The sequence below is a fragment of the Mastomys coucha genome, unplaced genomic scaffold (assembly GCF_008632895.1).
Source record: "Mastomys coucha isolate ucsf_1 unplaced genomic scaffold, UCSF_Mcou_1 pScaffold5, whole genome shotgun sequence".
Classification (NCBI taxonomy): domain Eukaryota; kingdom Metazoa; phylum Chordata; class Mammalia; order Rodentia; family Muridae; genus Mastomys; species Mastomys coucha.
The window spans coordinates 57,576,349-57,596,139 of NW_022196911.1; the positions used below are offsets into that span (position 1 = coordinate 57,576,349).

Genomic DNA, 19,791 nt, shown 5'->3' on the forward strand with positions numbered 1-19,791 from the left:
GATTATTTTCTATTCTGTCCACTTTTTTCTCCCATGCCTCCATGAGCTGATCATAACGCTGGCAGATTTTTTGTTCCTATTAAACACCCGTAGCAAATTAATAACAATTAAACTGAACTTATGATTTGTAAGCCTAACCCTTTAAAATATATTTCATTTCTTAAATTGAAAACAGAATTACATTTGGCTTTTATGACTCAGCTATGAATAACAATTTGTTCTTGGTCTAACAGGAGAAATGGAGCAATTTCCTTAGATGAACTCACCAAGAATACTTTCCCTGGAGATTTTACTAACCATTAGCACTACACAAATTAACAAACTCATTGACAACCACCACTAGTAGTGGCTGACCAGCTGTTTTTAATTTCCTGATAACATGCCTCATCAAAAAGAAAAGAAAAACATTTACATAGTTCACCATCTAATCCAGTGGTTTTCAACTTTCCTAGTACCTTTTAATTCAGTTCCTCATGTTGTAATGACCACTAACCATAAAATTACTTTCATTGCTACTTCATAACTGTAATTTTACTTTTGTTATGAATCATAAAGCAAATAGCTGTGTTTTCCAATAGTCTTAGTCAATGTCTGGTTTGAAAGGGGTTGCTAGAGACCAAAGGGGTCACAATCCACAGGTTGAGAACCACTGTTCCAATCACTCTAAAGGCAATTATTAGTACTGTATTGGTACCTATCCAAACTGTCAGAGAAAACATGCACGTTTAACAGTTTCTCTATCATTAGGTTTTACACCTTTTTTGGTGGTGGTGGTGTTGTTAACTAGTCAATTTTTTTGATAGCAAAGAAAAGGTTGGAATTAGCTATTTATTCATCATCATAAAAAGAAATCTGGTAAAAACATGAAGTCAAGAATTGATATTGTGGTTAAATAAGTGAATTTGAAAGGCAAAAGGCCTCTCCATTATGGTTACAGAACTATGTGAATACCTGATACTGAGTAAGGAAAGTGAGAAGAGCCTTAGGGAAACTGCTAACATTGGTCTCCTCAAGAGAGAATGGATAGCAGAGTACTTCCTCACGCCATTCCCTCACCAGTCCTTCCAACATCCCTCTGCCTTTTGTGCATTTCACATTTTCTCTCTTTCCTCCCACCTCCTTAATTCAAGTCAACACCATCATCACCCAGAGTGAAGCAATCATCTAGTAAATGTGGTTCACATGATTTCTGTTGCTTTGCAAAGCAAAGGAAATGGAAGCCAGGGCCTGGCTCATGCTAGGTCAGTGTTCAGATCTTCCCATGCATTCTCACTTTTGCAACCAGATGGAAATTCTTTTGTTGTTTGATACAAGGTTTCCTCTATCTGGAGATGGCCTCAAACCCACTAGGTAACTGACCATGACTTGAACTTCTGATTTCCCTGCTTCAACCTATTAAGTGGGGATTATAAGCATGTGATATCATACAGTTCATTTGGTACTAGAGATCAAATCCAAGGCTTCATTCATGTTAGGCAAGTACTATACCACCAAGTTACATTTGCAACCCCAGATGTAAATAGTTAAAATACAAACCTGAACCTCATACATCCTCAGTTTGAAAACATGATAAGTGCCTCAGAATCGAATACAAAATCTTGAAGGTGACCTCCAGGACAGTGTGCCACTGAATCCCAGCATCCTCATCAAGCCTCCCACTTCCCAGCTCACTCACTCAAATCTCAGCAGGCTCTAAACCTGTCATATTAGATATTTTATTTAATCTGCTTCCTCTGCTTATGTATGTTTGCACTGTATTGGTTTTCCTGTTTAGTGGCCCTTCTTGATTCATATCTGCTTTAGGCATCCCGTTTTATACTCTTGCAGTCAGTTGTATGCATGAGATCACATTATGATCACAATACTGAACCTGCCTGCTGGCAAATCTACTCCCTAAGAGCAAAATGATATGGCTACCTTACTTGCTTTTCTGGAATAATACATGGAACATTGTCCACAACTGATAAATATTTATTAAACAAATCAGTAAACAAACAAATTACAATTATTCCAAAGCATGAAAAAGTTTATCTGCCAGTGATTGCATCACTAGGACTAATTTAACAAGTCCCACAATACAATAAAATGAATGAACATAAAAAGCTGGTTTCTCACTTAGTATTAATAAGTTCTTGGGAAGAAAAAATATTCAACCCCAGTTATTTAAGATACTATCTAAAAGATGACTGGTAAATATGTTTTATACCAAATAAAAGCTGCTTTCTCCTGTGCTTTATGGTTGTTAAGCTATTAGGCCATTAAACATAAGGTAAAGTTCATTTCTAACACAGGTTCAAAGAACTTCATTTCATTAAAAATCTGAACTTAAATGTGTCTATAAAATTAGTATTACAAAAATAAGGATATTTTCTGAAACTTATTTTTATGATTATAAGCATAAAACTATTAGACAACAAACTGTGTAATTAAATGAGAAACTATTCCAGTTTGAAGGCTGAGCAGTTTTTCCTAAGGATGGAAAAGTATTATGTCATTGACATGACTGTAACTTACCGATTTGTTTGAGCCCTAACAGACTGAAAGCACATCATCCTACTTAGTCGTTTGACTACTCACCATTTTGCTGAATGAAAATATTACATAGATAACTAATGAAATTAATTTGATAATGATGTTAAATGTGATATTACAATGTCACTAGGATTAGACTCATATTTAAGTCTCACACATAAGTCATAGTCATGTTCTAAATCAGCACTTGTTTCAATACAATCAAGGCTCGATTGCTAATGGGAAAGTGAGTGCCTAAATGACATGAATGGGAAAGCTGTACACATTTCAGTTAACAAGGATAGGACCTCACCCTTTGTTTTCTTGCATGATTTCTTCTTTTAAAAAATAAAATGAGTTTTTTCCTCATCACCTGGTTTCTAGAAGAGAAAAATATGGTTGCAGAACATTAAGAAAAAGCACAACTTAATGATGTGTTTCCTTTCTCCAGACACTGGAGACAGGCAAACCACTTAAAAATTTATGGTGCAATCAGAGTTAATCTTTAATTTATTTTTCACCCTGCAAAATAAAACTTCATAATTTTTCCAATTAGGACTAGAATTCCTGCCATTCTATAACAAGATAATACAGTTAATTTTTTAATTCATGCATCTGATTTTAAGACATAATTTTCATATTATAATTAAGGGGTAACTAATTCTTAACAATTCTGATGATACAAGCATCTTTGAATATACTCTGAGAAAGGGAAGTAAAAGGGAAAAGAAACCTTTAGGAGGTACTTCCCTCGTAAAAGGAGAGTGCACACCAACATATTTACAAAGAGGTGACTTCTGCTCAAAACAGAAGATTTCTCTTCCACAGATATGATACAACAGACTCTATGGAGCCACAATCTGACAAGACAGAAAAATTTCTCACGTCTTAATGTAACATAACCACTTTTCAAGTTGGAAGCACTATGACCTTCTAAAACAATGTCATGCAAGTTCAAATATATAAATATTTATACCCCGCCTACTTCCAGAAATAACTTCAAGTTGATTATTCAGGCAAAAATACAAAGCCAATGAAAGTAGAAATAAATTCATGGATTATCTGTCACTCAGGACTAACAATGACACTGGCTTCACTCAAATATGCACAGACAATCAGTAGCTGGCAGTAAGACAAAGCAGTCAAGAGACAGAGAGAATTTTTAAAAGGCACACTTGATATTTCATACAAAGCAAATGTTGCTGAACAGTGACTGACTGATTTCTGCAAATGTGTTCATCTGAATACTTCAAAGGTAACATACAGTAGGATCATCACTACATGCCAAATTGTTCTTATTGCAATTATATGCTACTCAAAAGTAAATGTCACCCAGTAAATCAAATGTTAAATGCTAAGGATTTAAGTGAAGTCAGCTAGTCACAAGCCATGTGGAGAACAGAAAATAAATTAAACAGTGCAGCTTTCCAGCTTACATTGAGGGAGAGAAGACAGAACACACACTGAAGCTTTGGGGGGGTAAATCACTAAAAATAGCCAACTAAATTATATCTGGTATCCTCCTTTTAAAAACATTTAAACAGCTAAGTAGTTCTAAATCAAAATGTATTTTATGAGTTCAGCCTAATGTCCTCTTAAAGGGTCTCAAGACCATGGCAATATCTCCCAGAAAAATTCTTAAATAGATGACTTTTATTATGAACTACATACTTAACAGAAATTAAAATTACTATATTGTAATAGTTGTCATGCATACTACCATGCAAATATATTTGCCACCAGTTCTGCAAAGTAGTCAATTATTGTACACAGTCTCAGAAAGTTAAAAGGAAAAATATAAATAATAATGTGCTCATTAGTAAATGTAATAGTAAATAATTATAATGTTCTGGATATACTTTTAAATGCAAATAAATAGAAATATCACATTTTTGTCACCAATTATTAATACTTCACCTAAAATTCTCTAAAAGTATGATAATTAAACAACAATTTAAAAAAAAAGCCTATCTAGCTTCTCTTACTTCAATCAGATCAAGAAATTAAGTTCACTTTTCACTTATTTTCTTATTCCAAGATCTGCATCCATAAAAGGCCTGGTACTAGGATGAGCAAGGCAAAGCAAACTACATTCTGGAACAGCCTCCTCACCCACATGAGGGGACTGAGCCTTCCAAGGCACCAGGACATTAAATGGCAGAAGGGTCTACAAATACCGTCATTAGCAAGAGTCATGGAAGGGATTTCCCTAGAATAGGGTTTTGAATAATGATAAAATGATCCGTGGCACTTCTACTTTGCAATGGCAGATGTGGCTTGGTGGGGGACGGTGTCATCACTAGTCTTAAATGAAAAAGCTTCATTATCTTACTTCATCATGCGCCTTGCAGGTACTCCACTGAAAAAAACACAAAACAGGAGGCAAAGAATTCAAGCCTCAAGGTAAGCCATTTCAATGTTAAGTATTCACCTTTTTTTTTACTAGCAGATCATAAAACCAGCTAGTTTTATGCAATAATTTATTTCATTTTTTTTTGGCCTCGGAAACTCAAATCTGTTACCCCAACCCCCAAAAAGCCAGAGGAAGATAACATATAGTAAAACAACAGCAAATTACACAAATCTAAAACACACCTACAATGCTATAATAATGTCCGCAGATAACAAAAATGATTTCTTTATAGAATACATGTTCTTTAATTGAACTCCAAAGATGGTAAGTACTTACGTCTTGATGTTCTCATGGTAGACCTTGGTATCTGATGGCTGGTTATAGAGTGGCTATAAAATAAATGACATATTTATGTGTAAAGTGTTCTATGTAGTTATAGCAACAAAGAAAAAACATTTTAATATGAAATTACCTACATGGCCCTAAATCACAGTATCGCAACAAAACCTGCAGGTGTCAGGTTTCCCTACTGTTTAACTCCTACTGTTTCTTACTTCAGTAAGAAAGTTTGCAAACCTGCTATATCTTATGATAAATAAGCCTCACCATACTCTTTAATTTCAAAGGCAAAGGAAAACTACACACTGTCCTTATCCTAACAGTATGTTACTTCTTCCTACTGCTACCTGAAGGGATCATGGCTATTCAGACAAAACATGCCCAGGATAATGCACAGACAAAGGGGACCAAGCTTACTCACAACTATCTTAAGATTGTAACAAACTTTCTGTCCAACCATATAACTTATCCAAAAATAAATGGATATTTCACTTATCCCAAGACAAATTATTTTAAAAAACAAGCAAACAAAAAAACCTATCAACATTAGAAGTGAAAACAGGAATTTCTTACCAGTTCAACTTTTGGGCCAAGACCTTCAAATATTTTATGAGCTTCTTCTGCTTTTTTCTAAGGAGAAAAACATTATTGTATTGTATAATTTAAAATTACATTACCTCAACGAAAAATAACTACCTATTTGAAAATACGTCCCTAAGACTAGTCTGCAGCTGACTTTATCTCACTTTATGCTGAAACACTCTAACTTCCCCTTATCCTAGGGACTGAACCAGAGTTCCCTGCATTTGAGACGAGTGTTCTACCACTGAGTTATGATACCTGCATTCTCTAATTTAAATTTAATAGGGTTTTCTTACCAAACTCAATCAAATATCTATTCAACACCAAGTATCTGTAGTAAAAACAATATCTAAACAATTAAGAAGTTAATAAAATATTGAGAACTTAGAGAGAAGGAATAGAGTTTAAATTGGGAAATGTATCCCAAGTATTTTAAATATTTAATTCATGCTGCTATTAATAAAATTTAAAGCATAAAGTTCTAAAATAAACATATAAAGTTCTCTTCTCTAGTTACAAGGAAACCTACACAATAATTGAAGAACAAAGAAATAGCTAGTTTTACTCTGAACATTACTTGTAATAAAATAAAAATTTAATCACATATTTAACATGCCAGTTTTCAAAAGTAAAATTAATTGAAACCAAAGCACCCTGTAACAGGATCTTCCTTGCCAAGAACAAAGTAACTGGGCCATCAAGAAGTTACTTGCCATCAATGGTCTCATCCCTGGAACCCATAGTATCAAACAAAGAACTGACTCCAGCAACTAGCCTCTCTATATGTACCATGTCACACATGTACTGGCACAAATGCACACTTGAAAATAAATAAATAAATAAATGTAAAAAGTTTTAGCCTATGAATGAATAGTTTGGCATAAATTTGTTTAATCTTCCAATTGGGCTGGATATATATATAGTTCAGTTGATAAAATTACTTACCTAGCCTTAGGCCCTGGGTTCAATTCAAATACACATACAAACCCCTCTCACATTTTCATATACTTTTTAGTCTAAGTCTACACATGGAAGTAATTAATTCATAAAACACAAACTGAATGTGTTCTATGTGCCAGGCACATAGACACTAAGACACTAGACATCAAGGAAACAATAGGGGGAAAAAATAACCAATTCCAGTATAAAAATAACAATCCCTAAAGCCTTACAGAGAAAATAATACTTGAGCTGGATATTAAAGAACAAGTGTACTTCACATGTAGGACACACACCAGACTGCCTGAAGACAGACTCAACAACGTAGAGTAAAGGCACTGAAAACACTTAATGGAGACTGGAAACTTCTGCTAGGAAGGTTAGGTAGGGACAGAGAAATGGCTCAGTGGGTAAAAGCACTTGATGAATAAGCCTGAAGACCTGAGTCTGGTCCCAAGAATCCATAGGAGGAGAGAGATCTGATTGCACAGTTGCCCTCAGCCCAACATCTTTCTTCTGTGCCGTGTTCTGTGGCAAACCATCCAGCCTAAATATAAACTATTTCCACAATCTTCTCCATTACATATTAACCATAGTTACCTTACATATTTTTATTCTGAAATTAGAGCACCTACAAATATTTTGGGAATGTATAACTGAACAAAGATAAAGCAACTCAAACTGTCTAAAAAAAAAAAATAGTTCAGGCAGAGTCTGTTTAGAGAGAAAACAAGCTGAAGTTTGAAGTTTAAACATGAACCAAGGTAACTTTTCTCTCCTGATGCCAGATTTAAAGGTCTCCTTTTAGGCAGTTTCCCCACCCTCATCCCCAACTTTATAAATAAAGGAAAGACTTCTTATACATAATGGTGTCTATGACTTCAGCCACAACAAGTGTAATTCCTAAAGTACTAAGACTGCCACTGTAGTCCCCAAGATGCTCAAATCTGTGGTGGCTGGCCCCTCCTTCCTGTCTCAGCCTACAGCTGCAGTAAGAAGCTCCCCCAACCCCTAGGAGGTGTTAAAAAATGGAGGCTCCCGTGAAAATGTAGGTGCCATATATCCCCGGCCTACAACCTTCAAAGAGCTGTGCACAGTGGCCACACCTTTCCTGCCCCAGCCTACTGCCTTCTTGAGGAGCTGTATGTACACAGCAGTGACACCTTCCTTCTTGCCTTAGCACCACAGCCTTGGTGAAACACCACTGCTGGAGCTGTCCAGAGTGGCAGCGCCTCTTCTCCATCCTCCCCCAGAGATGGAACCCCAACAAAAGCCAGCTGAAGACGTCCCATCCTAACCCATGGGCCTGATGCAATGAAAGAGGGGTGAAGAAAAACCAATCCCTGAACAGAAAAACCCACCAAACCCTGAGCTCTCTAAGCTCAGGACTTGAAATCCTACCAATCCTTAATCTAGAAATCTGTGCCCTGAAAATCTACACACACACACACACACACACACACACACACACACATACACACACACCAAAAAATATAGGCCTTTCTTAAATTTCCTGCTGCCCAACTTCTGAGAGCAGAGGGCAGACATCCCTAGATTCAACCTTCCCCACCCTGGACCCTCCCAATAAATCTCTCTTGTGCAATTTCATGACTGGTGTGACTCTCTCATTGGAAGAAGCAATGAAACAATGAAGAAGAGAAGTGAAGAAAGAGCAGGGTTGAAGCTCCTGAGCTTCTCAGCGCAACTGAGGATGCCTCCCAAGGGAGTTCAACACCTTTGATGAGGAGGCATCCTAAGAGCTGTGTGGTTCCTCAACTCCCTTGTCTCAGGATGCTCTTCCACTGGGACACCTTTTCCCCTCAGAGCTGTATGGCTGCATGACTTCTGAGTCCCAGGATACCCTTCCATCTGAACAGAAAGAAGCACTTACAGCCACTACATAAAGAGTAAGTGAAATACTTCTGATACTATGGCATTCTTCTGTCCTAAGCTGCGGAAACAGTGCAGGTCTTACATAAGGTAGCACGGCAAGGACAGCACCGCAGAGCTGGTGGACACCCCAGGAGCTTCCCTCCACTACTGTAGGAGCACCTGCTATGATCAGAGAACTCCAGAACAACAAACTACAAACCAGTAGAAAGGGATACCAAGAGAGTATCTGAAAGAAAACAGATTCTGACAATTACTAAGAGTGAGTTAACGGGAAAAAAAATTTCAATGTAGGAAGCTAAGTCTCATACTGAGACATCAAGTTTGGCTATTCTTAGTTTGTAGAAGGAACAAGAAACCAAAAGGAAATGATCAAAATAGAAAAGGTATAAAAGGAGTTTCAGATTTGATACTGGGTACTAAGAAACATTTATCTCACTATCTAATAAAAACACTTACATAAATAAAAACACAAATTCTCTATCAGATCTTGATTTTCAGTCTTCACATCCCAATTAGCAAACTACGACATTCACTAATTTAGAATTGTTTAGTGTGTAAAATAAGCTTATTTTAAAATGTAACAAGTATCACTGAATTCACTTTATTTTAAAATAAACTAATACTAAAATCTTAGACATTAAAACAAGTTTAGTTGTCTATCAGCTCCACTCTCTTGGTTTAACACAGGTAAAAAAATTGGCCAAGAAGGTCACTAGCCCTAGTAATGTAGTACTGAGGGGTCTTTCTTGTTTGGTTTGGATTACTTTAATTTTTCAAATCAGAGTTTTTCTGTGTAGCCCTGGCTGCCCTGGAACTTGCTCTATACTGGCCTCAAACTCAGAGATCTGCCTGCCTGTGCCTCCCAAGTGCTGTGATTAAAGGCATGCGCACCCACCACCTGGCTTCTTTCCCTTGTTTCAGATGTAGGGCAAACTGTCTACTCTGAGCTACAGCCTTGCTCTAGGTACAGCATGTGTTGATACTTATCACTCTTCCCTACTGTCTTCCAACTTCATTAGATGCATCTTCATGTAGCTTATTCTAGCCATTCAATAAACTGTACCCATTCTAAGCCCAACCAGTTCAGAATTAATTGCCTATACTTTAACCAGCATATGACATTTACAACATAGAAGTATACTTTATATGACTCTCAACTATTTATTCAAACATATACAAATGTAGAAGTTCAAGATTACTTTTATATTTTTTTAAATGATGAATTCAAATTTTTCCCTTTCCCCACCTTACTTTTTTTTAGTGTGTATGGTGCGTGTGCATATCCTGTGTCCTCTTTGGTTGCTTAGCATACTTTGGGGGCTCACAGGGGCGGGGAGGAGACAGGATCTCTCATTGAACCTGAACCTCGCTAATTTGGCTAGGCTGACTGGCCTGCAAGACCCAAGGATCTTTCCATCTCTACTTCCCAAGTGTTCACATCACAGATAAGTGCTCGAACACTCAGCTTTTTACATGAATGTTGGGGATCTGAATTTATATCCTCAAGCTTGTGCAGCAAGCACTTTACAGACTGAAGCATCTCCCCAGCACCCACTTCTTTGTTATTCATCTACTGTAAAACATACTATTGAGGTAAAAGGCTCAGAATGGCCATACAAATATTTTAGCATCATAACTCCACAGAACATAATATACAGAAGTATACTGAAGTTTTTATTTTAAAGATTTATTTATTTATTATATGTAAGTACACTGTAGCTGCCTTCGCACTCACCAGAAGAGGGCATCAGATCTCATTACGGGTGATTGTGAGCCACCATGTGGTTGCTGGGATTTGAACTCAGGACCTTCGGAAGAGTAGTCAGTGCCTTTACCTACTGAGCCATCTCACCAGCCCTATTAAAGTATTTTTTAAACAGACTTCCCATTCTGACACTTTTTACTGCCATACTATATCTGCATTAAATAAGAATATAAAGGTAAACATCACGCATTCTTGACTCTTATTTAGAATTGGTTCTTCAGGTAAACTCTGTCTATAATGCTAGTCCTTATCCTAAGATCTCTCTTATCTTAATTACCTACAACTCATTCACTTACTCATTCCTCAGGAAGGGCTAATAAGAACAATATTCTCTACTTTCTTGGTACTAACTATTATTCTATGACTTTTTCTATAAGCCTTCTTACTGTTGTTTGTTCACATTTCATACCTTAAGTCTCTGAAGCCTGTCCCATTTTTTTTTTCCTGGCCTAAAATACTGTCGTAATTTGATGACAATCTAATTTTTTTGCCTATGTAAGTATTGATAGGGTTGCCTTCCTCTCTTTAAACTGGTTATAGTGATGCTAGGGCCAACTAAGGTCTTGAACATGCTAGGAACAGTGTTGGTTGCCTCTTGGATTTCTGGGAATAGGAAAGGATATTTAAAAGCGAGCTGAGACTCAGAAAGTGAATTGGTTAGCACAGTGAGAAGACAGTTGGTGTAGAAGATATTGTTAGAAGACAGCTGAGCCAGGAGAAGTTGAGCTGAGCAGAGAGGCCAGAACAGTTGTTATCATTTGGAGCTGCTAGCATTGGGAAAACTGGGAGAAGGACTGTTTAAACAGACTGAGGGAAGAATAGTTTGGAAAAACATTGGAAGGGGCTGGCCTGAAAACTGGGAGAGGGTTGGAAGGGAGTTAAAAGAACTAGTTAGTGTTCTAAAATAGCTAACCATTTTACAGCATAATGCATCTAGTAGTTGCTTTGTATATGGACAATTATACTTTCAGATCTGGCTACTATGCTACTGACAATCTATATAAAACATAGATTCTGATCAACCAACTTAGAACAAAGAAAATGAATTTAAACAATAATCCTAATTTTGACTTATGATTACTATTAGCTATTGTCTTCCATAATATTTAAACTCAATTATATTTTCTAGATTAAGGACATCCAGAAGTTTATTGCTAAGCTTCTTTGATGCAATGGTTTTTTTTTTTTTTTTTTTTGGTTTTTTCGAGACAGGGTTTCTCTGTATAGCCTTGGCGGTCCTGGAACTCACTCTGTAGACCAGACTGGCCTCAAACTCAGAAATCCTCTTGCCTCTGCCTCCCAAGTGCTGGGATTAAGCCACCACCACCCAGCTTTTTTTTGTTTTTGTTTTTTTGTTACAATGTTTCTTTATATTGAACTGAAAGTAGTTTTCCTTTCACTCCAAAGTTACTGATCAAAAACTAACACTGTCATTACAAACACAACTCACAGAACTATGTCCTGGATTTCCTAACTGGTGAAAATTTCCAAATTTAGAGAATAAAACATGAAATTGTTTTAATAAAAATGAAAAGGCAAAATCCACCTAAAGGTCAAAGTCCACACTGAACTTTTTAAAGTCAGCCATAACCCAATTATTAACTCTCAGGCTAATAACAAAATTCTTTCCCCCATCCAAAGGTCATTTGTACTGAAATGTGACCAATTAGGCTTTGATATTAAATGCACCATAAGCAAATATTAGAAGAATGCAGGGAGGACACAGCAGCACACCCCTCTGTCTCTAGCTTAAGAGGCACAGGCAAGCACAAGTCTGTGAGCTTTAAGTCATCCTGCACACAGGCTACAAAGAAAGACCCTGATTTGAAACAAAAACAAAACAAAAAACTTGTAAGCAAGCATAATGATATGTAACACTCAGAAGGCAAAGGAAGAGGCTGCTTCCACTTAAGAGGCTGGCCGAGTCTATATTGCCAAGTAGAGAGGCCCATGCTATCTGGGACTACAGGTAGTTGCCTGTCTCAAAAAAAAAAAAAAAAAAAAAAAAAAAAAAAAAAAAAAAAAGTAAAAAGCTACAGAATGGCTGTTGTATATTATGTGCTATCCAATTTACATAAGAATATGGGTATGATAGGAGAATTAGATGATAAAATTCTAATCACTGAGTAATATTTATATAATATATAGGGCAAAACAACTCACATTTTAATATGATTAGAATAGGATATACTCAGAAATATACTGGAAAATAAAGTCAAACAGGCTTCAAGGCATATGTTGTCAGAAGAAATCTAAACTTACCCGATTCTCATCATAAATAATTTGGACAATACTACGGTGTTTTTGTTCCACAGGAGGAGGGGACACAGGCTTCTCCGGCTCAGGGGGCTTAGCTGCTTCTTCTTCTAGCTGTTGCTAAGAGATCAAGAAAAAACTGTTAGACATCTGCTGTAGATCACTAATCACTAGCCAGAGAGAACCCAGGCGACTGTGTACTTCATGTTGTTCTACAGGATAAGCATTTACTCTAAAAGGGTCTCAAGGATCCAAGAGTGCAAAAGAAAATAACCAGATCCATTTTAATAACTAAACATCACAAATCATACTAAGACAGACAGATGTATAACCAAAAGAAAAAACCTTGAATATTTCAATTTTGATAAAGAGAAACATTAAAGAGAAATTAAGTTTAAGGAAAGAACCTTATTATACCCCTATGAGAATAACCTTTGACAACATTGAGGAAAGTTGCATGTTACAGATACATGGTACTTGTGATTTAATACGGTAAAAAAAGGGATAGAGTACGAATTACTAGCTCAGTGTAGTACCGCGTCCAAACCCAATCTTTCTATCTATTGACACTCATCTTGTCAGGAGGTACTCAACAACTGGCACATAAATTATAAAGCAGAAGGCTATTTATTAGGCTGTTAGTCTGTCTAGGTTTGAGCATGAACACATAATTATACTTATGTTTTCCTTAACTTAAGCAATTACTCAGGTCACTCACACATGAAGCAGGGATAACATACTATTTATCATATAGTTTTTAATACAAGGACTAAATGATCTATACATAACATACTGCAATTCTAAAAACATAGTAAATATTACCTATTACTGTAAACAGGAATGTACCCGCCTTTATCGCTTTTTTTTTTCCAACCTAAAACCTAGTAAATGCTCAACAAATAGTCACATAGATGATTAGGTAGAGTTAAGTCTAGTATAAGGGAGAGGGGGAAAAAAATGATCTAAGCCCAGCAGTGGTGGCGCACGCCTTTAATCCCAGCACTTGGGAGGCAGAGGCAGGCGGATTTCTGAGTTCAAGGCCAGCCTGGTCTACAGAGTGAGTTCCAGGACAGCTGGGACTATAAAGAGAAACCCTGTGTCGAAAAGACAAAAAAAGAAAAGAAAATCTATACTATCAAGGAAGACCAATAGTAAGGTCCTGTAAATTAGACCACACCCAACAGGGACATAAAGGGGAGTGGGGAGTGAGACATGACAAAAAAGAGAAATGAGAGCTGGAGAGATAACTCAGTTGACAAAGTACTTGGCTTGCATGCACAGGGACCCAGAGTTCACAGCTCCCAGGACCCACAGAAAAAGAGCTAAGCTTGATAACACATGCTTGTAGTCCCATCCTGAGAAGGCAGACACAGGTAGAAGCCTGGCATGATCAGGGTGTGCTAGGCCAGTGAGACCCTGTCGCCAAAACTAAGGTTGACAGCACCTAAAGAACAACACTTGAGGCTGGCCTCTGGCCTCTGTCCACATGAACACACAAACCTTCATGTACATACTCCATCACACACACAGCTCATCAAGTACAACTGAGGCTCTTCTCTAGGCTCCACATGCACACACACTATCATATATGCATTTACAAACATACACATACACATGCAAAGATGAATGTGAAGAATTCCCTTAGAAATCCCATGCAGGAGTAGTGTGCACTATGAAAGGAAAGGGAATGGGAACTGGGAAGGGGAACAGCATGGGGAACAAACAATCAAATGGCTTGGAATAAAACCAAAAAAAGGAAGAAACAGAAAGTATTATATAGAGAGAATACAATTAAACTCACTAAAATGATGGGACAACTTTCTTCTAAAAGAACTATAATTGCACTTTAAAAAAATACTTGAGGATTATGGGTGGTCTGGGAGGAGTAGAGGGAGGGGAATCTGTGGTCAGGATGTAATGAAAACCAAAAATGAATTAAAACAAACAAAAAAAATACTGGAATCACCAGTAGAAAAAAATCTTTACTACACATACACACACACATAAATATCTCCACTAGATCAAGCTGATTTAACCAATGTTTAAGTTCTGCCACACACTTACGAATGAAATAATTACAATGTTTAACTATTTCAGAGTTTAGAAATAATACAGCAAGGTCAGATCTTACCAAAATAGGAAGGGGCAGATAAGAAAGAAATAGTAGAGTCTAGCAAGATGGTATGGCGGGTAAAAGCACTTGCCTGATTACCTGAGCCCCTATGCAGGAAACCCATGAATGGTAATGCCTGGCCCAGGGCATGTCACTATTAGAAGGTATGGCCTTGTTGGAGGTGTGGCCTTGTTGGAGGAAGTGTGTCACTGGGGATGGGCTTTAAGACCCTCCTCCTAGCTGCCTGAAGACAGTTTGCTCCTGGCTTAGCACCTCCAGCTCCATGCCTACCTGGATGCTGCCATACTCCTGCCTTGATGATAATGGACTGAAACTCTGAACCTGTAAGCCAGGCCCAATTAAATGTTGTCCTTTATAGAGTTGCTCTGGTCATGGTGTCTCTTCATGGAAATGGAAACTCTAAGATAGAACTTGGTACCAGGGACTAGGGTATTGCTGTGACAGGCCTGATCATGTTTTTATTGGAAGAATGTAGATCTGGAGAATCCCATTTTCCCCCAATTTGGAAAGCCATGAAATGCTTAAAGTGGGGCTTAATGGACCATCCCCGTACGAATATGGAAGACAGTGTTACTGAGGGTGATTTGAACTGTGCAGGCCTGCTGGCCCAGAGGGTTCAGTGGTGGAGAATTTTAGTATATGGGCTAGAGACAGTTCTTATGATGTTTTGGTGAAAAACATGGCTGCTTTTTGCTATCACTTGAAGATAGGAGACACAGATAAGCAGATCTCTGAGTTCAAGGCAAGTCTTAAACAAAGCAAATTCCAGGTAAAGAAAAGCTTAGGTCCAGCTTTACATACCTTTTTTTAAAAAAAATATTTTATTTATTATATGCAAGTACACTGTACCTGTCTTCAGACAAGGGAATCAGGTCTTGTTAGGGATGGTTGTGAGCCACCATGTGGTTGCTGGGATTTGAACTCAGGACCTCTGGTAGAGCAGTCAGTGCTCTTAACCACCGAGCCCCATCTCTCCAGCCCCAGCTTTACACACCTTTAAGCTTGGAATTCAAGAGTCAGAACCAGCCGGGCGGTGGTGGTACACGCCTTTAATCCCAGCATTTAGGAGGCAGAGGCAGGTGGATTTCTGGTCTACGGAATGAGTTCCAGGACAGCCAGGGCTACACAGAGAAACCCTGTCTCGAGAAAAAAAAAAAAAGGAACCAGAACCATGCAGATCTGAGTTCAAAGTCAGTCTACAGAGCACATTTCGGGACAGCCAAGCTTGGGCAGTGAAGGAAACCATTGGAAAACAAAAAGCTGGTGATGATGATGTAATATAGCAAGGGGACCATGTTCCAGCCCCAGAAAGCAGCTGAACTTTCGCAGCTTTGCCCATGTGTCTCTGACTTTATAGTCAAGAGGAGGAGACTACTGGGACAATTAATTGATGCTGGTTAGCCAGAGCTAGGAAATTGGTGGTGATTAAGAAGAGACCAGCACCACTGAGGTGAAATCTTCAGGAAAGTGTTTTCTAAGAGCACAAAGAACCTGTGTTCCAGAGATAGCCAAGGTTGTACCTCATGCTGCAGCTGGACTTGGTAATGTTTGAGAGTCACACAGGTGGTAATGGTTTTGAAGGCATGAAGGAGTCATGGAGAAAAGCTGAAGCTTGGCACTGTGAGAAGGTCACAGTGAAGTTTGGAAGTTCACTGATGAAGGTGCAGCCACAATTGCAGTCAAAGGCCGAAGACTGAAGGGGTCATGCAAAGAAGATGAGGCTTGGCACCATGAAGAGAGCCTATTGAGGAAGCTTAGTTGCAGCAGAAGATCCCAGTGTATTGGAGATGCCAGTACCATGGGATGACCACCAAGAACAGCAGCAGCAGTGGAATGGAGTCAACCAGAGCCTAGAGTGCTACAGAGGGCAGAGCTGGAGAAGTGACACAAGCACTTTGGAGGAGCCCAGAAGATTATGTGTGGATCCCAGACACTGGGATAAGAAGCTATAAGGTTGAAGTTGCCTTGGAGACCACAAGAGGTTCTAGATACCAGAGCCATGGAATACCTGCTGAGGAAAGCTGCTAGTAGGAAATGAAACCAGACCAGAAGAAAGATGTTTGTTGCAGTTAATAAAGATGAAAAAGAAATTAGAGCTGAAGAGTGCTTTGACATCAGACATGGAAATGCGGTTTGGAGTTTTTCCTGTCTTGCTTTGGTTCAGTCTTTCCTTGCTATGGAATTTTGGGATGGTAATGTATATCCTGTGATGTTGGAGGTAAGTGATCTGCTTTTTGATTCTTGACTTTATAGAGGATTACAGTTAAGAGACTGGATGGATCTCAGAAGAGACTTTTAAACATAGTTGAGATTGGAGGGACTTGAGTTATGGGAATTTTGAAGTTAGACTAAATGTTTATGCTGTGACTAGTTATGGCCTCCATAGACTCATGTGTTTAAAAAGCCTGTGGGGGCCAGGGAGTGAAATGTGGCAGTCTGAATATGCTTGCCCCTTGGGAGTGTAACTGTTAGGAGGTGTGGCCTTGTTGGAGGAAGTGTGTCACTATGAACTGGGCTTTGAGACCTCCTCCTAGCTGCCTGAAGACAGTCTGTTCCTGGCTGCCTTTGGATAAAGATGTAGAACCCTCAGCTCCATGCTGGATTAGACATAGCCATACTCCTGCCTTGATGATAATGGACTAAATTTCTGAACATGTAAGCCAGCCCCAATTAAATGATGTCCTTTTATAAGACTTGTATTGGTCATGGTGTCTCTTTACAGCAAACTAAGTCACCTACCACGTAAAGGTAGAAATAGAGAAGTAAATCTATTCTATAATTTCCATGCACTGAGGCACGTGTACATGCATGCAAACATACAATATTTTTTTCAAAGAAAGGAACAGTATGGAACAGGTAAGTGCAGTGATTCACCCCTCTAATTCCACCGATCAAGAAAGGCAGGAAGATTACATTGAGTTCCAAGTCAGTTTAAGGCAGTGGTTCTCAACCTATGGGTCATGATCTCTTTGGGGACTGAACAATCTTTTCCAAAGGGTCAGAGCTCTAGCATATCAGATATTTACATTACAATTCATAACAACAGCAAAATTACAGTTATGAAGTAGCAACAAAAACAATTTTATGGTTTGGCGTCAACCCAATATGAGGAACTGTATTTAAAGAGTCACAGCATTAGGAAGGTCGAGAACCACTAGTCTAAGGAATTGGGGTTCAAAGCTAGTCTGAGTTATATATATGACCTTGTCTCAAGAAAAAAATTGCTTTTTAAATTTAAATCCCCAAATAAATATTGTTGAATTAACTAGCAATTTACTTATTTATTTATTTGTTTGTTTATTTTGGTGTTTTCGAGACAGGGTTTCTCTGTGTAGCCCTGGCTGTCCTGGAACTCACTCTGTAGACCAGGCTGGCCTCGAACTCAGAAATCCACCTGCGTCTACCTCCCAAGTGCTGAGATTTAAGGCATGTGCCACCACCCGGTGGCACACTACAGAGTGAGTTCCAGGACAGCCAGGGCTATACAGAGAAACCCTGTCTCGAAAAAAATAAATCTGTTTAAAAATTAGATAATGGGTAAGAGTGTCCCCATGTTAGGTTAATAACTTAGAAGTTGTGTGACTGTGCCATTAAACCAAGGACAGATAAAAAGAAAGGGCTGAAAAGCACAGTTGGACATACCCTTGAGAAAGGGCTATTTTCAGATGACCTGGACAGACAGCAAAGAAATCAAATCCCTTAAATAAATTTATTTGACTTAATAACTTTTAAAAATAAATAACTTTATACATTAAAAAAAAAAATTAGATAATGTAGCACAAGTAAAGCTAACCCTAGAAGTGCACAGGCCTTTTAAAACTAACAGATTAAAAGGAAAAAAACTACATGACTAACAAACAAATGTAAAACAAGCATTTCTTTGTGAATAAAACTCAACAAAACTCAACATTCCAGCCAGACAGTGGTGGCGCATGCCTTTAATCCCAGCAGCATTTAGGCGGCAGAGGCAAGTGGATTTCTGAGTTCGAGGCCAGCCTGGTCTACAGAGTGAGTTCCAGGACAGCCAGGGCTACACAGAGAAACCCTGTCTCCAAAAGCCAAATTTAAAAAAAAAAAAAAAATCAGTAATAAAATAAAAACATTACTTTAAAAGCATAAAGCAATAGAAAAACAGGAATAAAAACTTTTTAATGTTTATTTGTTTGTGTGTTTGCCTGCTGTGATCACATAAAGCACATTTCATATGTGGAGGTCAGAGGACAACTTGTAAAAGTCAGATTTTTGGGGGAAGGAAGGGATGGAAAGGTTAGAGACAGGGTTTCTTTGTGTAGCCCTGGCTGTCCTGCAACTAGCTCTGTAGACCAGGCTGGCCTCCAACTCAGATCCTCTAGCCTCTGACTCCCAGGTGCTAGGATGAAAGGCCTGTGTCATCACCAATGACAAAACTTATACTTAGGTTCTCAGTCAGTGTTGAAGGAAAACTTATTTACCACTGAGTCATCTTGCCAGCCCAAACTTTTCAATTAACATCACACAAAACAAAAATAAATGTTGACCCTCACTTTGAGAATGGCACAAAAAATAGTTCACAGGATTAAAAAATAATGTAAGCAGCAGTTTAGGATATTATAAATTGTCCTACACATATATACCTGAAAATAAATTCTTTTTATCATAAAACAGAATCATGTTCATAAATAAGATCAAAAGTATTAAACAATAAAATTTATATAAGAAAAAATACTAAATTTTGTGATTTAGTATTAGGCAAAGTTCTTAGCTAAAACAACAAAACTACAAATAATTTAAAAAGTAAATACATTATACCAACAAAATTATAAAACTTTGATATATCAAAGCAAATTAATAGCAAAAATAAAAGTCAAAACTCAGGAAGAAGCCAGACAGTGGTGGTACACACCTTTAATCCCAGCACTTGGGAGACAAGAGGCAGGTAGATTTCTGAGTTCGAGGCCAGGCTGGTCTACAGAGTGAATTCCAAGACAGCCAGGCCCACAGAGAGAAACCCTGTCTCGAACCTCACCCCAACCCTCAAAA

The 19,791-nt window shown here is 38.0% G+C and overlaps 1 protein-coding gene across 1 annotated transcript in view; it reads right to left on the reverse strand.

Annotated features, from left to right (window-relative positions):
* Positions 1–2,991: 2,991 nt before the first annotated feature.
* The window catches only part of LOC116077206 (nuclear receptor corepressor 1-like), a 61,403-nt gene continuing 44,603 nt past the window's right edge, over positions 2,992–19,791 (reverse strand). Inside the window, exons 6-9 of the mRNA XM_031351577.1 lie at positions 12,645–12,758; positions 5,777–5,833; positions 5,201–5,253; positions 2,992–4,870 (exon numbers count right to left, since the gene is read on the reverse strand). Of these exons, the coding sequence (XP_031207437.1) occupies positions 4,840–4,870; positions 5,201–5,253; positions 5,777–5,833; positions 12,645–12,758 (255 nt within the window). The 3' untranslated portion in view covers positions 2,992–4,839. The remainder of the gene's footprint in view (positions 4,871–5,200; positions 5,254–5,776; positions 5,834–12,644; positions 12,759–19,791) is intronic.